The sequence below is a fragment of the Idiotropiscis lumnitzeri genome, chromosome 3 (genome assembly GCF_059441095.1).
Source record: "Idiotropiscis lumnitzeri isolate Australia: NSW breed Sydney's pygmy pipehorse chromosome 3, RoL_Ilum_1.0, whole genome shotgun sequence".
Classification (NCBI taxonomy): Eukaryota; Metazoa; Chordata; class Actinopteri; order Syngnathiformes; family Syngnathidae; genus Idiotropiscis; species Idiotropiscis lumnitzeri.
Window position 1 is genome coordinate 13,360,310 of NC_142393.1, and position 17,741 is coordinate 13,378,050.

The 17,741-nt window shown below is 40.6% G+C and overlaps 2 protein-coding genes across 8 annotated transcripts in view; one reads left to right on the forward strand and one right to left on the reverse strand.

The window, feature by feature from the left end:
- The window catches only part of cacna1db (calcium voltage-gated channel subunit alpha1 Db), a 48,667-nt gene extending 41,548 nt beyond the window's left edge, over positions 1-7,119 (reverse strand). For 4 of the 7 annotated variants that reach the window (XM_088290703.1, XM_088290706.1, XM_088290702.1 and 1 more), the window contains exons 1-2: positions 4,624-5,117; positions 3,630-3,735 (exon numbers count right to left, since the gene is read on the reverse strand). In XM_088290703.1, the coding sequence (XP_088146829.1) occupies positions 3,630-3,735; positions 4,624-4,814 (297 nt within the window). In that variant the 5' untranslated portion in view covers positions 4,815-5,117. Of the gene's footprint in view, positions 1-3,629; positions 3,736-4,623; positions 5,118-6,978 lie in introns of those variants that run through there. The other 3 variants (XM_088290705.1, XM_088290700.1, XM_088290704.1) reach the window with 1 other exon arrangement.
- Positions 7,120-7,700: 581 nt separating this feature from the next.
- Positions 7,701-16,368, forward strand: dcp1a (decapping mRNA 1A). Its single transcript, XM_088292056.1, has 9 exons — positions 7,701-7,861; positions 8,367-8,407; positions 8,566-8,693; positions 11,598-11,664; positions 12,625-12,763; positions 12,934-13,020; positions 13,127-13,744; positions 13,827-14,042; positions 14,530-16,368. The coding sequence occupies exons 1-9, from the start codon at positions 7,730-7,732 to the stop codon at positions 14,608-14,610; spliced, it is 1,509 nt and encodes a 502-aa protein (XP_088148182.1). The 5' UTR covers positions 7,701-7,729; the 3' UTR covers positions 14,611-16,368.
- The last annotated feature ends 1,373 nt before the right edge of the window (positions 16,369-17,741 follow it).

A 17,741-nucleotide genomic window follows, 5' to 3' on the forward strand; every position in this document is an offset into this window, starting at 1 on the left:
GAAATTGATAGAAAAAGGGTCCATCTGCAGTGCAGTGATGCAGATTCGTTTGGCAAAGGTGTAAATTGTGAGGGGCAAACTCGGCAAACAATCTGGAAGGACAATTGTAATCTAAAACGGAAACAAAAAGCTAATTAAAGTGCAAAACTATCCTCAACACAAAAGATTGAATGAATTCTTCACATTTGCAGAATTTACGCGGTTCACGACACCAAATCATAATTCATCTCCCTGCTACTTTGAACTCAAGAAAATATACCTCCTTAGAAACTGCTAGCCGTACTAAATGTTAAATATTGGATTACATCAAGAATGTTTTCATGTACTGGTACTGTGTTTGCGTTTGCATTTCAATGTGAAGACATGCACACATGCACAATTGCAAAAATGCAGAATGAATGTTAGCATGCAAATACATGGTTATTGTGCCGACGGCGCACAACTTAGTGGGTCAACCCGCTGATGCTAGCTCTACACACCAGTACAGTTCATTGATCGCCATGTTTGCTCTCACTTGATGGTTCACATGACAACTGACATCCTCTAATCTCGTTGCACACTTGAGTACAATGACAATAAAGGGATTTCTATTCTATTCTATTCTAGATTAGGAATGGGCAAACGTTTGTGCCAAATGGCCACATTTGATTTTTAAAACACACGTATGGGCTAGGTCATGACATATTTATCATTAATTAATTTATAATAAATTAACCAATTATTGAATACATTTAAAGTACATGTAATATTATTTTGTTTATCGTATTAGTTACATTAAATCAGCAAATAAAGTGTTTAATGCATCATTTTATCTGGATTTTCGTGAAACTCTGGAGTATTTTTGCATGATATAGCTTGTAGAAAATGATTTTGTACGTTTGTTAAGCATGTTTGTTTAGTGTTTAACAACAGGACTACTTCTTGGAAGTCTGTTTATAAATGTAACCTATCATAGCACTTAAATTACACTGGTCCACAATTTTTTCCTAATTTTTTAAATCACAGACGCAAGTAAGCTTTTCTTAATACATTTCTTGCAGCGATACCAAATCTGCCCTTGGTTTTCCTCTAACACATCAGGTTTTCATAATAATAATAATAATAATAATAATAAAAATATATTTCATAATATTTATGAATTAAGGGGTTAGGTTCAGCAACACGTTTCATTTATTTGTGAAACATCAAAAATATACATTTAAATATATAAATAAATATACATGCAATTAAAATGTTACCAGTGTTATTGTATACATTTCTACACAGCAGTCATGAGCACGTCTTTTGGCGGCTCGAATGAAATTCGCTCAACACTGTGTTTACATTACCAAACACACATAGGAAAAGACACATGTTGGTCAACGCCATATGTTGCTTAGTGTGACTCTCATTTCCTCTCTCCTCTAAACCTTTAATCCCTGACTGGGAAAATGATGCAATCTGACTCTTGGTTCTGAGAATCACACACGCAAAATCACATGCAAACAAACCAAAAACTCACTGGTGAGAGGAGGGGTACACCTCTGACCATGTTGCAGGCCAACCACGGGGCACAAATCGACAAACAACCAATCACAATTACAGTCACACCTGTGCTCAATTTGGAGTACTCTTAATATACGTTACACCAGCTGCGCTTTTACATCGGAAAGGATGCAAACATCTGTGACTGTTAGTTTTGATATTTAATGAGTTTTGATGAGGTGTTGCGAATTTTTATTCGCAATCTGTGATGCAAAACCACTCATTGTGAGCCCTGTAGATACTGTAAATAGAGATGGATAGATAGATAGATGGATGGATGGATGGATGGATGGATGGATGGATGGATGGATGCATGGATGGATGCATGGATGGATGGATGGATGGATGGATAGATAGATAGATAGATAGATAGAGCCCTCCCTATGCTCATTCATGGATGACTAATGCACTGTGCAGTTTAATCCCTCAACATGTACACACTCAAACATGCTCAATTCTCTCTTGCATTTACTCCCGAGCTCATGTACCAAAAAAAAAAAAAAAAAAAAAAAAAAAAAAAATCACACACTTACATTACATCACATTCAGACCAGCAGGACACACTCAACAATTGTAAATAAAAAAAACAAAAAACATTTCACTCCGAAAGGAGGACAGTAAATCCAGTGTGTTCTGATGGTATACAAATAATCTGTCCCAACAATAACCATGTTTTACAATATTTTGCGTTGATGTATGAAGTATTACATTCTGAAACTGCTGACAGGTCATAACTCAGGATATCAATGTGCATCAAGTGTTGATACTTGCTGAAGCTGTGACTGCGTGACTGTCGAGTCTGTGTCCACAACATGACTCATATTTGGCCAGTTGACCGCTGCCAGAAAATACCAACAGCATGGAAAGCATTTGAGTGTAAAATATAGAATTTCCGTCATTATCTCAACGTGTGATGGACTGTTTTGGGATTCGGTGGTCCCAACTGAACGGCTATCGACATCAACACTTGGTCAAGTTGTATAAAATGGACTCCTAAGTGACTTTTATGCTTGAGAGTCCTAAACATTTTTCACATGTAACAACTAGGAAAATCAAAACATGAGATTATTGATGTACATCTGTGATGTGAAGTAACACAACTCACCTTCACGTTTCTCTTTTTTTTTTTTTTTGGTTGTTGTTTTCTTTTGTTTTCTTTCTTTTTATTCTTTAATATTGTCTTAACCATTAATTCAGTTTTATCAATGGCGGGAGTTTGATCCTGATTAAAATACATATTTCACATCTTAATTATATTCCCAATATTCCCTACTACTCTGCGATTTTTTTTCCCCCAAATTCAAACAAATCGGATCTATGATGAAGTATGTCTGAGATTAAAATGAAAAATCTCATGTTCCCTATTGATGCTCAAGTTGCATTCATTTTCACCCTCATCTACACATTCGCACACACACAGTGTGCATTGTGTTGCAGTGATGAGTACACACACACACACGCACGCACACACAAACGCACACACACGCGCAGTGAGTAATCCCCATCTGGTGAGGGAACATGCAACGTTTTTCTGGGCTATCAATTCCTCTCGCTCTACAGAAACACACACTTCCTCCAAGGCTCGGAGAAGAAAGGAAACACTGAATGAAAGGTTTTCTAAGGACATGCAGAAATTAATTTTTCAAAAGCAACAGCTGCCTCCATTTTCTCCACCACTTCTCATGTTCAGGGCTCATGGGGAGCTGGAGCATATCTCAACTGACTACACCTTGAACTGGTCGCCAGTCAATGGTAGGGCACAAATAGAGAAACAACAATTCCCTCTCTCATTCACACAGATGAGCAATTTAGACTTCACAAAATGTTTGGAATGTATGAGGAAGTCGGAGTATAGAGAAAGCCGACACAAGCACGGCAACCCAAGCCGAGACTTGAACACGCTATACTTTTGCGTGCGAGGCAGACACACTAACCCCATGGCTCCACCTTGCCAGCCGAAAATGAATTTATCGATAATTGATTGATTGAAAGTATAATGTGACCTTCAAAGACAAATCTGCTGTTCTGGTCCAGACACAGAATGGGCCGTGAACAGCTGAGCCGCGACGTCACTCCCCACTCTATAAACCATCGGTTTTACTTACCAGCTCTTGGTTGGTAGAATTCGAGTCATCTCCAGGGAAAGGGATGTAGATGGCTAAGGCCACACAGTTGGCAAAAATAGACAGCAGTATAAATATATCGAATGGTCTGAAAGACAACTTGTTAAGGGATATATGACGTGAAAAGATGAGAATAAGATAAGAGTGGGAGTCATTTGAGCGCAGGCCTAAGACAATGCTGGACATATTGAAAGACATATTTCTTTCTGAGAAGGGGTCAGAAAGGTTCCAGGATTGTTGACACAAAAGATTTATTTCAAATCCAACCTACCCACGATCAAAATATTTGCCGCAGCAGCCATAACACACTTTCCAAGCTTTCTCGGCCACAGCTTCATGCACTCATTCTTCTCAAATCGGACGCAGCTCTGTCGTCATGGCCATCTTGATGTCGTGACTTTAAAACGGGTCACCTTAATGATCGTCTTGAGATCGGGAAAAAAGAAAATGAGCACATGGTGCCAGGTGGTGTGAGCATGGACAATTCACCAGCACGGCTGGAATTCTCCGATGCAGAGGGAAATGTCAGAAAGTGTGTTGTCATGGCGAAGCAGCTACTTTTTCTGACCTCTCTTTGAAGCACGTCTTTTGTGGTACCACTATTGGAACTTTTTTTTATGTATATTCTTCCTCTGACATTCCCCTAACACACTTTGATGAAGCAGCTGATTCCTTTGGAATAGATTTTGCAAAAAATGGTACAAGCTAAAGAAAAAGCAAAGCACAAGTGTGAATCTATTCCATGTGCTGAACTGAGTTCTCGTAAAATATGCTGGTGCAAAAAATTGTGCGCAACTTTTAGGAGATTTTTTTTTTTCACGCCACCTCTGGTTTGGACTATAGAACGTTTTTCAAAAGAAACTTGTCATTTGATCTTTTTTTTATATATTATGTAAGCTGCCCAGCTTGTCTATTTCACCTTTCTACTCACGACTCATCATCATCAACAACTACAACCAAACATCAAAAAGGATACTTCCACTCCACCAGGCTGATACAAGCCCTGCGAATGGGGTTGTTGAGGGTGAGGCAGAACAACGCTCTGGGCGGCCTGCTGTTAGTGGACCCACCCTGTTTTTTGCTCTTAGCGTACTGCTGCCTCTTTCTCTGTGCCAACGAGCCAACGGGGGCTGTTCCGGTGGCGCATGCTGAGCGCTGCGGACTCATGTCAGACTTTGCGACATCGCCCTGCGCTTGGCGAGCGGCGTTGATGGCTGCGTGCCAAGCAAGGACCGGGCTGACACCAGAACTGGTACCAGCGGGTACACGGGTGCCACTCTTCGCTCCCAGCAGGCCATAAGACGGGCCAACAGGCTTGCCGCTGGCGGCGGGGGCGTGCAGGGCCTCAGGTGGACTGAGTTGGTGCAGATGAGTTTGGCTTTCTGACCAGAGCGCTGAGGCATCATCAGAGGAAGTTGTCCTTTTGTTGCCGGCATACTGTGCCCCTATAAGGACAGTGAAAAATACAATCTATGAATAATAAATATGCAATATCCTCATCAACAGTACCAATTCTGAATTCTTATAGGCGCACCTCGCCAGAATTTTACACTTTCTTGCAAGGACAGCCTCTATAAAATACTTTTTTTATGCACCCTCACAATTAAACTAGTCAAAAACATACCACTTTCCCTTCAGCTTTCATGCTTGGTGTAAATAATAAAACAATGTGGTTTGGCGTCAGCATGGGGGTAGCAAAGAGGATGGTCTGCATGAATGAATGAGCGAGTCATTAAAATCAATTCAAACTGAGAGTTAAAAAGACAGTGCCCTTGACTCATCTCGTTGGCACACAGCTGCTAATGCTGTGACGCCATGTCATCCGAAAAACGAGTCTTCATAATGAGTCTAAAAAATATATGCAGAGGCTATTCAAAAGACAACGAGGATGCAGCTGGAGCAAAAAGAAGCTCTGACATTCACTAAAATCCATCCATCTATTTTCTATACCACATATCCGTTTCAGGTTCACTGGCAACTAGCGCCTATCCCAACTGACGACACCTTGGACAGGTCACCGGTTGCTCACATTCAGACTCTCACTGAGTGGGAGCCTGAATCCACACTACCTGCACAGTTAATTAACACAAGGTGGTTTTGTTCTACAGTCCTATGATGTAGATCATATCAGTCACGTTTTGGGGTTTTTTTTTCAAAATTGAGAGAAATTTAAAAATAATAATGATCATAATACAAGAGACAACGTGTATTACTGGGTTTAAAAGCATTCTGTCATTACTTTATCTCTTGTAAATACCACAGCTCATAGGGGTGTATAAATATAAATTTATTTCATGTGTAATAGTGAAAATCACTGGATAACAATTGTTAATCACTTTTCTATGGTGGGTTTTGAGAGCTGGGTGGGTTTTGTGTTTGCAAGGTGTTATAGAATTAAGTCAGTTCCTTTTGGAGGAACATAATGCCGGGTGTAGTACGGAAAAAGACGACACAAAAAAGTAATTTCAAAATGTGAAAAATGCCTTCATTAAAATAAATTGGCGATAGCCCGTTCATTTTCTCCAGTATGGTGAAAAAACACCGACACATGCGCGCGCACATGCACGCGCACACCGGCACGCACGCACAAGAGCGCGCCAACTCTCCTCCGTTTTTTCCCCCACCTTGTTCTATGTTATTACCTTCTGACAGTTCATCTTCTTCTTGCATCCTCGAATCCACATGGAAATCCTCCAAGTCAGATCCAACTCATCGTTGGAGAGTATATCCGAGGCTAACCTGAGTTATATTTCCAACATTTTCCGAGCGACGCTGCGCGGAGCGACAAACATGTTGGCCACATCCGGGTGTCTGTGCGCACATGAATCGGGAGGAGGGCAACGCAACCTCAGCCCACTTCTGCCAACACTGGACCGAACCCGAACCATCCTTAGCCAGTCAGCCAGCTGTTGGCCATACCAACGCCGACTTGGAGCAAATTGCTACGCTGCATATTTAGACATGCAAAAAAAGAAAAACACGCCTACATTTTAATGCACCTGTTGCTGTTTTAAAATAATGCGTATAATATTCGGAGACTGTTCACTAAATACACAAATTCTCAATGATCTGGTACAATAAATATAACCACTGACCCATTTGGTTTTATCTGCAAGAGAAAACCGTTTAAAGACGCCCCCTCACGTGGCTTTAAGACAGTTCCTTTTTGCTCTCAATTGTTTTCAATTAAGCATTGATTAAAATGGTTTTGTTCAATGTATAATCTGTAATACATTTCTTATTACTTCAAAGACCTGATGAAATAAACAGTTTAAGAGTGGTATAATTTAAGGAGTTATTCTCTCAATTAACATCAAAACAAAGCACTTACCCCTCAGGGGTCTTCCTCTTATAATAATTGGCATTCTGTCACCTGCCTTTCCACTGAGGCCTCATAGTGCCTCGTTGTGCCTTCACTGTGCCGCTGTTCCAAAGAAAATGAGTTGTCCGAGCCGTGCTGGAAGGTTACCAGTGATTGGATTACCTGTGCCTGTATGAGGGATAACCGGTTGCGCGTAATCCTTTCATTATAATCCCTGCTCCAGTGTCCACTCAACAGAAAAAATGAAGCAGACACAGCTGTAGCTCAACTGAGACAAGGCAGACTGTGCAGCAAATGTTCTGTGTAGTTAACAATTTCAGTGCATTTCCCGTCATTTCATTAAAAGTAATTAACTGTGATTTCTTCCTTAAATGAAAGCACCCAAATTGTGTGTAAAACCTGCCACTACAACTCATGTTACAGAGTAAGTACAACACAATACATTATGTAAAAATGCTATTCACTTTATGTAGGACGATTCCCAGGTGACAGTAGTAGTATGTATACCCAATTAATAAGATAAAATAAATATCTATTTTTTAAAAAGACACATTTTGCAATGCATTTCTGTGCAGTTATGTGACATTTAGACATCCAAATTTACCTAAGCAAATATTCTAAATACAGTAACAGAATATGTTCTAGACAAGTCACTAGTGTATGATGCATTTTGTTTGAAACGCGTCTACTTCCGGTTAGAGCGGAAGTTAAAAGTGTCGTCTTCAAACGTGTCCGTGCGGGAGCAACAATCGCATTCAAGATGGACACGGCAAATGCAGGACATATGATGAGCTTAGCGGCTCTCCAGAGACAAGATCCTTATATCAACACTTTGATTGACGTTACCGGCCAAGTGGCCCTCTACAACTTCAACTCCAATACCAACGAATGGGTGAGTTTGTAAAATAAAAACGAAAGGGAGTGCGAGAAAAGAAGGCGTCACATTCGAAAACTAACTTGGCATGTCGAAGCTAACTCTGGATAAAAACAACACTGCGAGCTGTGTTAAGTTCCTTACAATTTAACTACACGATATATACCTGACACAAACACATTGCAAACATATTAAATGACACAATATCACGTTATATTAATATAATATTATGTTATTTTAAGTATGCTAGTTTAGCTACTGTTATGGACCATGTTTTGAGGTTTTGTCGAGAACACAATGGTGGGTTCCAGACTGTTTGCAAGAACTATCACTTTTAGAGCCTCCAAGGTCCGTCTCGGTGTTCCCGTGGAAAGTAAAAAAAAAAAAGCATGTTCTGTAAATCACGTCAAGAATTTCTTGATCCTCTGGATAGTTTATCAAAGCATAGTACAGATGTTTTATGTGCTTAAATTATTTATTTTTATTTAACTGAACAATTAACACAACCACTGACTTCTTACAGGAGAAGACAAAAATTGAAGGCACCCTGTTTGTTTATACAAGGTAAATGTGTAATCATTTGAATAAATCTCTATAGCTTGTATAGCTGTCAATATATTGTATTGCATATTGAAGCATCTGTGTAATCCACTCTGTGTGCAAACAAATAAGATAAACCAATGCAACTAGAATCCAATGTCTGTAAATATTGTCCGACCAAGGTCCGCTTCCCCTTACCATGGCTTCACCATCATGAACCGACTGAGCACAGAGAACCTGGTCGAGCCTATCAACAAAGACTTGGAGTTCCAGCTGAAGGAGCCTTTCCTTCTCTACAAGAATGGCAACAGTGAGTCGTATTGTATTGTATTGTACTGTCCAATACGTCTCCTATAAGTAGCGCAAATGTGACCCTTGATATTTTTTTCATCCAATACATTGAATATACAGCTAGTTGTTTATTACAGATACATTGGTGTAAGGCATAATTTGATTTGGATTCAAGGATATTTGTATTTGTGCCAGATGTCTTTTATAATGAGTGTAATGTTTTTGACCTCGTGATGCAGGCAAACATCTAAGGTCAAATACAAGGAGGCTCTTGATGAACCTCCAATTTGGTTGTGTATATATATAAAAAAAAAAAGCTATTGTCATTGATGGGGTAGTGATTCAAATTGCTAACTTGGCATGGACTCCTTCTGCTGAATACTAGGGACGTCCCGATCCGATATTTGTATCGCATTGCGGTCCGATATCAGCCAACAAAAACAGTATCCGATTTTATTATCCAAAATCTCCGATATTAGCACTTCTAGACAAGCAGTTCATCTGAGAATCTGCTCCTGAGAAGATGTCGCCGGTGAAGATTACGGTAAAAAAATACAATAAAAATAATTAAATTCGCGCGTGCACTGCTGTCATTCACTTGAATGAGATCCGAAAGCGCAGGCTTGACTCGGTCGTCACTTGCACGACGGTCGAGGGGCCCGCCTCCGGGGTGATGGCTTCAGGCGGCTGGCTATTGAAGGAGTTGGATGAAGGAGCTTGAGGACGAATGGCCGTGCATTTTCCTTTTTCAACCGTATTAACACCTTCGCTGCTGGATATTAAAATCGCATGGAGTTAATCTTTTGAGTTGATGAGCACTTTCAATATCCCGAAGGAGATGACTGGCGGTCTGGTAGACTCTTTAAGCGGCAGAGGTCATGTGTAAACAAAAGCAGGACGACGCAGCTAAGCAAGCTGCCGTCGAGCTTCTGCCCCTGATTTGGGACAAGGACTAGCGAGAAATCGCTATGTGCGGGACTGTTGCATTTTCTTACTCACTTGAACTTGGCTACCTGCTCAAATTCTCCGTGCTTCAATGCAACTGTACATGAGGCTAAGCGCAGCACAAAGTGAACTTCTTGTCGCCAGCTTGTGTACAGTATTTCGCCAACCAGAACAAATGAAAACTTTATTGCACGCTTACGACCCTGGTGAGGTTATGTGCTTCAGAAAATGGACGGATGGATAGCAAAGACGATGTCCATACTGTCATAATAGTCATTAATGCTTGTGGGAATAACGGCCATGGCTGGGAGGAAATGCATCTATGGTGAGTGACATTTTAAATAATTTATTTCATTTAGAATATCTTCGCTTGAAAATGACCATCAGCCCTCAAAGAGCTTCCTGCATTTATTTAAAAATCCGTGTGTGCGCAGGTATGTACAAAAGTCACTGTTAAGTAAATAATTCTGTGAGGGATTTGTTCTATTTTATTTTCTACATCGATGAATATTTTAAGCACTTTAAATTGATTTTCGATTAATCATTACATTTCCAAGATAAGTGCTTGTACAGTGTAGGCAATGGTAACTTGTACATTGCTGTATATTTTAATGAGTTTCTGCACAATAAAAACAATCGTGTCAGTACCTCTGAAAAGGCCAAATAAACACTTCCCCAGTGTTCTTAGAAACATGTCTTCTTTATGCTTGAAGTCTCTCTGCTGGCTGGAATTATATTTAGCAGGTGAACTTCTGAGGAGACGTCACTGCTCAAAACATCACACGGGTCCAATAGGTGGTTGAAGTTCGGCATGGTTTGGTCCCAATTGGTCCTCATTCAAACTCCAGTTCCATACAAGGAGCTCCTTGGGTTGATTGTGATTGCTTTTTAGTGCACATTTAAACGTAGTGTATATTTTTTGTTTAGATTTCATGCCAGTGATATTAAGCTCTCAAAATTTTAGAAAGTAGCTGACTGTGCTCCCACCAAGGCAGTCGATCACAAGTCTGAAGATGAGTTTCATCAAGGCGACAAACAAAGAATTTGAGCGTTTCCCCATCTGTTTGCTTATCAGGAAGAAGAGCATAGCCAGGGTCAAAGTCAATGGCGAGTGTTCCCCTTTTGGGCTTTGTTTACTCTTCAACCTGCCTGGTATGGAAGACATGATGTCACTCCTCCATGAAGTTTCACTCTCAGCCAGCTTCTGTTCCCGCGTCACTGCAGTCGCAGCGTTTTTGGTTCCATTTGAATCCCGATTGTATGTTTTGTAAAGTCAATCAAAAGGCTGTATTCCTCTGGTGGTTTCACAGCAGCCAAGTCGTTTTGGTACTTATTCTGCAAGTTAGAAGCTTGATGGTTGAAGATCAAAAAGTCCAAGATTAGTCACCGTTAGCATCCTGTCCATTTTTGTGCACCCTGTCCGAAGCTGGCGTGTCCTCAAAGCTCCAGGACGCCGTTTAATGAGAGTGTAAATGCACACAAAACACACATACTCCTGTTTACATGGCCCGATAGTCCCCTCGGATACAGGCGAGAGGCTGTCAAAGACGCAAACACCTTGGTTGCTAGGTAACATCAGGTTCTTCAGGGACTTGCGAACATCAGCATGCATGTCCCGTAGCAGATGCGCACACACACACTAGAGTGAAATATGCTTAAAGATTTTGTGCAATTAACATTTGATAAAAATTTAGAGGCGCCATTGCACTGTGCTAATTTCGTACACAATCCAGTGAAATTATGCCTATAGAAATAATTTTAAGGTCTGTCACCATGTTTAAAGTAACTATGTAACCTCATTATTTATAACACGTTATGACTTTAAAACACAATTTGACAACAAGAAATGTTGTGATTTGGACATGTGGCTATGAGATTTGCTGAAGGCAGGTCACCTAGCATTTCATGTTTTGAACAATCATGCAAATATGAAATCAAGTTAAAAGCAACCATATGTGCTCTTTTCTTTTTCTTACAGTGGGTATTTACAGTATTTGGTTCTATGACAAGGTCGATTGCCAGCGCATTTCACAGCTCATGGTGAAGTAAGTGTGTATCTAGTCAAATTATTTTTATTTTTTTTGGTCATATGAGTACTTGCTTTGCAAATATTACCAGTACCTTATTTTACGGACTATTAAGTTACACCAGTCAACAAATGTATCATGAAGAAGAAAAAAAAAACATATGTCAATGTGGTTTATAAATCACATTTTGGGGTTAATTTATTTGACAAAAACTGAGACCAAGACCATTAGAGCTCAGACTTGCTCCCAAAATGCCCGTTTCCTCAATCATGGATGCGTTCGGAAATATTATCTCAGCGTAAATTTCTTCACTCCGATCATTCGGAAACTCGGAGCTTTGTTCAAATGGACCGTTTGGTTATTGCGAGTGCCAGAGCCCAGTGTGTCGGGCAGTACAAGTAAAAGAAACAGTGCAAGTGCGAGCTGCTGTTTGGTTCATAAAATGGGTGCTTATCTTGGTCATCAATTGTTAAATGTTAAGCAAACCTTTTTGGGTGGGCGTCAATTACTATAAAGATCTCCACCTGTATAACAGAAATGTCTGAGTAATCGACAACCCCGCTAAAGAGGTGTACTGTAATTGCTTTATGATGTCACAAGGTGACAACAAATGACTACTTTTGACTAAATGTAGCTCTTCAGCTCACCGATATGCCGCCAGATGCTCCACAAACGCAGCGAATAGGAAAGCTTCTCAGTTAAAACGATAAAGTGGTTCGCTGTCGTTCAATATTATCATAAAATGCATTTGTATAATTTAAGGCCACCCCAGTGATAGGCAACTGGTGTGACTTACTGAGGCGAGGTGGAAAGTCACAACAACTCTTGGCCGTTGAGTGCATAATAGCCTCTTGCCACTATATCAGGGAAAAGGTAAACTGATCGTAGGATTATGGCATTCTTAAATAGGCCGAAAGTGTAATTAGGTTGCGAGTCATTGTCCACACGTTCTTACTCCGTGTCACATACTCCTCCCAGAATTGCCAAACTAGAAGCTGAACATGCCCAGAGACAATCACCGGAGAAGGCAGAGCCCAGGCGGCCCAATGGTGTGGCGGAAGCACGGCCCAGGGGCATCTTGGAGTTGCTTAGCAAAGCCAAGGAGGAATACCAGAAGGTTAGTTGGCTCAGTAATATTGATGCTTGGGTTTGGAAGTGTGGGAACGATATATATTCATTGGAGTCCTGGATCACAAACAAAATGTCACATTTAACACAAAACACACATTCACCCCCTCTGTTTAAAGCGTGTTCAAAAATTATAATTGCAATGTGCTTGTCATGCAGGCTCAGTACGGGGATGCTGAGGTAACAACGGAGCTGAATGTCACGGGAGCTTTAGATCGCGTACGCAGTTCTCAGCCGCCTGATAAGGTATGCAATACAAGACAGAAATATAAATGCATTAATAAGATCATCTATTATAGATGTGATTTTAATTTACCCTGACTGTTCACATGTTGTCCTCTTTGCCCATCAGAAGACTCATGCAATGGTGAAGCAGATCACAGTCGAGGAGCTTTTCAGCTCATCCATCCCAAAGGACCCATCACTGCCTGCGATGCCGACCCCAAATCCTGCCTCCACTTCCAACAAGGCGTCTGTAACCTACCCCCACAACCAAACCTATCCTCCTCCGGTCCACCAAAACCCTCACTGTCCTCCCCACCTCGCTACACAGGATCCCGGGTCAAACCAGGTTCACCAAGGACACAGCCTGCTCGCAGCATCTTATACGGTGCACCCAAGCACTGTTTTCCAGCCCGTGGGCCCGGGATCCGAGCCCCGATCTCTTGGCCCAGTCTTACCTCTCATGGTGCCATCAGCAGGTTCCCAAACTCAAACTGTTCCCACTGGGTCTGCAGCTGCGTCAGCGGCTCCGCATGCCTATTTGGAGCAGGAGCTACTAGGTTCGCTGAAACCATCAGTCCAGTCGCTGAATGCGGAACCCAACAAACCCATCCTAGCGCCCAATTTCCTGCCGAGCACCCTGGTACCTCCTCACAACTTCCAAGAACGTATAAGGGAACCAGTCCTCCAGCTATCGCAAGAGATCGATGTTCTCACTAAAGCCCCAAACCTGATCAAACCGCTATCAGTGAGTTGTCAATCTGTCTTTCGAGATGTGTTACTTCCTTTGTGTTATTCAAATTGCACTTGTTTGTCTCTCCTGCTTACAGACCGTCCCTGTGGGCCCCGGTCTTGCCATTTCCGGGTCGGATTCCTCTGTGCTTCTCTCCCCCAGCGCCTTCCAGCAGTCGCTCAGTAAGGCGGCTGCAGCAGTTGTCCCTCCACCCGCCTCAGAACTCCCAACCACATCTGCGGGGTCTATGGAGGCCCCACAACCCTCCTGCAGCAAAGCTCAGTTCCAGAAGACTCTCATACACCTTATTAAGGTATAATGACAAATTTTGAAATATTTCTAGTCTGGGTAGAGCCACGTTGACTTGAAGTGTAGAACTACACGACTACAGTGTATCCTAGCGGGTTTTCTCCAATTTTTCATCATATTCAGAGATGCCAAGTCGTCCGGTTTAGCCGTATTTTGTAATGGGCAGTTACCATCTGTTCCACTTAGGTAGAAAATGCGACAAATCAACCTTACAAGCTATTTCTTACAATGTGTCATTCGTTAAAATATCACTACGTCGTTATATATTAAGAAGTGAGGTACCACAACATCACATTAAATAAATCTTAACTGAAATAAATACAAAATAAGCTGTCAATATTTTGTCGATCAAAACGATTCAAAGTAAGAGAAAATGTAATGAAAATCTTGTTGTTCAGACAAAGTAAGCAGAATGTTTTTGAGAGGTGATGAGAAGGCTTGGCCTCTGTGCATCCCAGTATAGTAACATGACTCATGTTTTGGCCATCCAGAACGACCCAGCCTTCCTTGGAGCCATTCATGACGCGTACCTGCGGAGTCTGTCCAAGGACTTCAGCAACATGAAGATATAATTAATTATCCAACTCTCGACATCCATTCCAAGCTTCAAGCAGGTGCGAGATGGGAGCGTGTGCCGTGGAAACGTCAGACACAACGTCAACAGTGATGACTTTCTCTCCGCATGATAGGCCACTCCTGGTGAATTTTGTCGTCAGGGCTAGAGAATGGAACATCTTTCCACCCCACTGACTAATTCATGCTAGTTTTTAATCTCCGGGCTTTGAAAACATATTTTTCAATGAGTTGCCCAGTTGGGAGATACTAAATATTGTTTTCCTTGTGTTGCCTGTGTTGCCACAGCGTCTTTGTAAATCTCTTGAAATGAGTAGGGTTCTTATGGGTGCTATTTCTCTCCCCTCTCCACCAATCATATTTAGTTCTTTGGTGATTGTATGAAAAAGCACTGGCCAAACTATACGGGGGAATCTAGTTTTTAAACCGACTTTACAGAATGCGCGTTGAATCCCCCCCCTCCCCTCTCCTTCTTTTTTCCCTTTGGGTCTTTTCGATCTTGCCTTTACATTTACTGTTCATTTTAAGAAAATGGCTTCGGCAAGGTAAATCAGTAAAGCACGCAGAAAAAGATCCAAATGTTGACTTTGACTTGGGGTCGAGCAAGGTGGAGTTTCGGGAAATATTCCGTTTTCTATGATGTTTGAACCAGTAATGAGAGGTTTATGCCAATCATCCCAAATTATTTTGATAATGCGACATAAGCTAAAACAGTGCCAGTTGTCAAATAGCCGAGCAACAAACCCCTTTGCCCTTTTTAAGTAAAAGGTTATTGCAGTCCAGAGTGTCAACACCTGCTATTGTAATTGAACATAATGTCAAAATATGTTTTATACCCAAGTTGCACATGATGCCCCGTTCTTTGTTACAAAAAATAATTTTTAAAAAATGCAAACCCGGAAAGAACTGGGTGGATAAGAAAACCAAATTAAGCAGTTAGTAATCGTACATCAAACTAAATGCCTATATGCGTAACAATTGGAAATGTAAGTAGACATCACTAAACAAACCTAGATTACCATTGACGGTAATTGACTGATTTTGTGACAAATGTACACGTGTACAAACAATGTACATACTTGTGTATTAATGCAAAAAATTATTTACTTCAAAATATATTGTTTGTGACTCATGGGGCTATTTTGAGTATTTGCATATGTATGAGGAAATGTCCTGTGTGGGGGGTGGGGAAATTGACAACCATTGCTATGGTTCCGTTTTGACAGCCTCAGCTCAAACCAATATTAGCTCACGTTAGGGAAAAAAAGGATTTTGTTTTTATCCTTGTAATATTTTAAGGTTATTTTTATAGTCTCATGTGTGATGAGTTGAGAATTTGGGCGACACTCTAAAGTTGTTTTTTCCCCTAAGTGTCCAAGTTTAAGTTGGTTAATGGTTATTGGTTATCTTTTTTTTTTTTTAAATCAATTTATCAAAAGGTGGTGAGGGGTCTATGTTACTACCAGAGTTGTGGACTTGTTAAAATAAACCTCGTATGTGGACCGAGTACAGCACTTTTCTATGTATTTAAGCAGCAAATATGAACAATGTACGGAGTGTTATTAGACCGTCACCTTGTACTTGTGGAGGAAAGAGCATCCTGTACTGTACCATAAAGTGCTGAAATGCGGACTTTTTTTTCAGATTCGGTGAACTCACGTTTTACAATTTTGAACTGTAATGAAAAATTCAAACTGGTGAAAGTTTTTCTGAATATCACAGAATACACTTCGATATAATTCAATTCATCCATCATATATTTTAGCCTGCTTTCGTTTTTAATGGCCTAGGTGAGTCCATTTGCTCAACATCTGCCGAAATTGAACTCCAGTTTAAGTTGCTTTGGTGGTGCAGTACCGGTGTTCAACCACCAGATGTCGCCAGGCACGCGCGGTCACCTGCTATTCCTGCGATAGAGCGACAAGTATGTTTCAAATAGTTTAAATTGCACACCCAAGTGTTTCCGCCCAAGCAATGCGTTTTTTCACCTTTTTTCCTTCTTTCATTTTTTTCTTGACGGGAATGAGCTTGTATTTTATAAAACGCTAATACAAACGATTGGCTTTGTTTAGCTTCCGCCTGACTGACATCCTTTAAACATAAATTCCGATTTTGGTTCCAGCGAAACTTTAGATAATAATAGGTTACCATTCTCTCGTCTATATGGTCAATCATACTAGGCAATCATTGTTTTCTTTTCCTCCAAAAGACAAGTGTACCTGGAAAGCAATACCGTGCATAGCGCAGCGGATGCAAGGGTTGAACGCGTGATTATGCTTCCCCTTACAAAATGTTTGTTGACCCGTCCCCGGTTTGCACGCCACTGCTGTAAATGTGAACTGTTTGAATGTATATCGATTAAATTAATTTATTAATTTGATTTATTTGATTCATTAAATCAGCCTCAGTCAAAGAAAAACATTCGATACAGATTTTTTACAAATAAAGCCAATCAAAAAGGCATAGGCTGAAGCCGAAGCCTATCAAGCCTACGCCCGTTTTCACATAACCATTTTTTGACAAATAAAATCATCGAAATATCAACACAAATTTCAGCACCTTCGAGTGAAATTAAGTTACGAAGAGAAAAGACAAAAAACATTTCCACCAAGTCAAGCCAACAAAAAGTAACAATATTTACACTCTGTTTTCTTAGGTCATATCTTTATCGGGACTTTTAGTTCAAATATTCTTTTAAAATATATAATTGATCACGCATTTTCAGTTAATTATTATAACTATTGCACATACAACTTGAACGGAGACAGAACTTTGCTTTATGATGGGCCTTGTTTCATGTTTTATTTATTTTTGGTTGTTGTCTTACGTTCTCCTTACTACTAAATACTTACGGTGGACACCTGCAGACTAACAATGTAAAATATATATATTAGGTTGTACTTTGAAAACACATTTTGAATGCTTATTGGTGTGTTATAAGAATGTCAAGGTTACAAAATTACAACAAAAAAAAATGCATTACCACCGATTAATTTCAATATGAGTCGGGGATTTTGGCTAATCGCGGAACGGCCAGGTCCCAACCTCACGCGAATAAAGAGGGTTTGGCTGTAATCTCTGCCCTCCAACACAGTGGATTGTGGGGGCGTGGTTTGGCCTCAAACCAAAA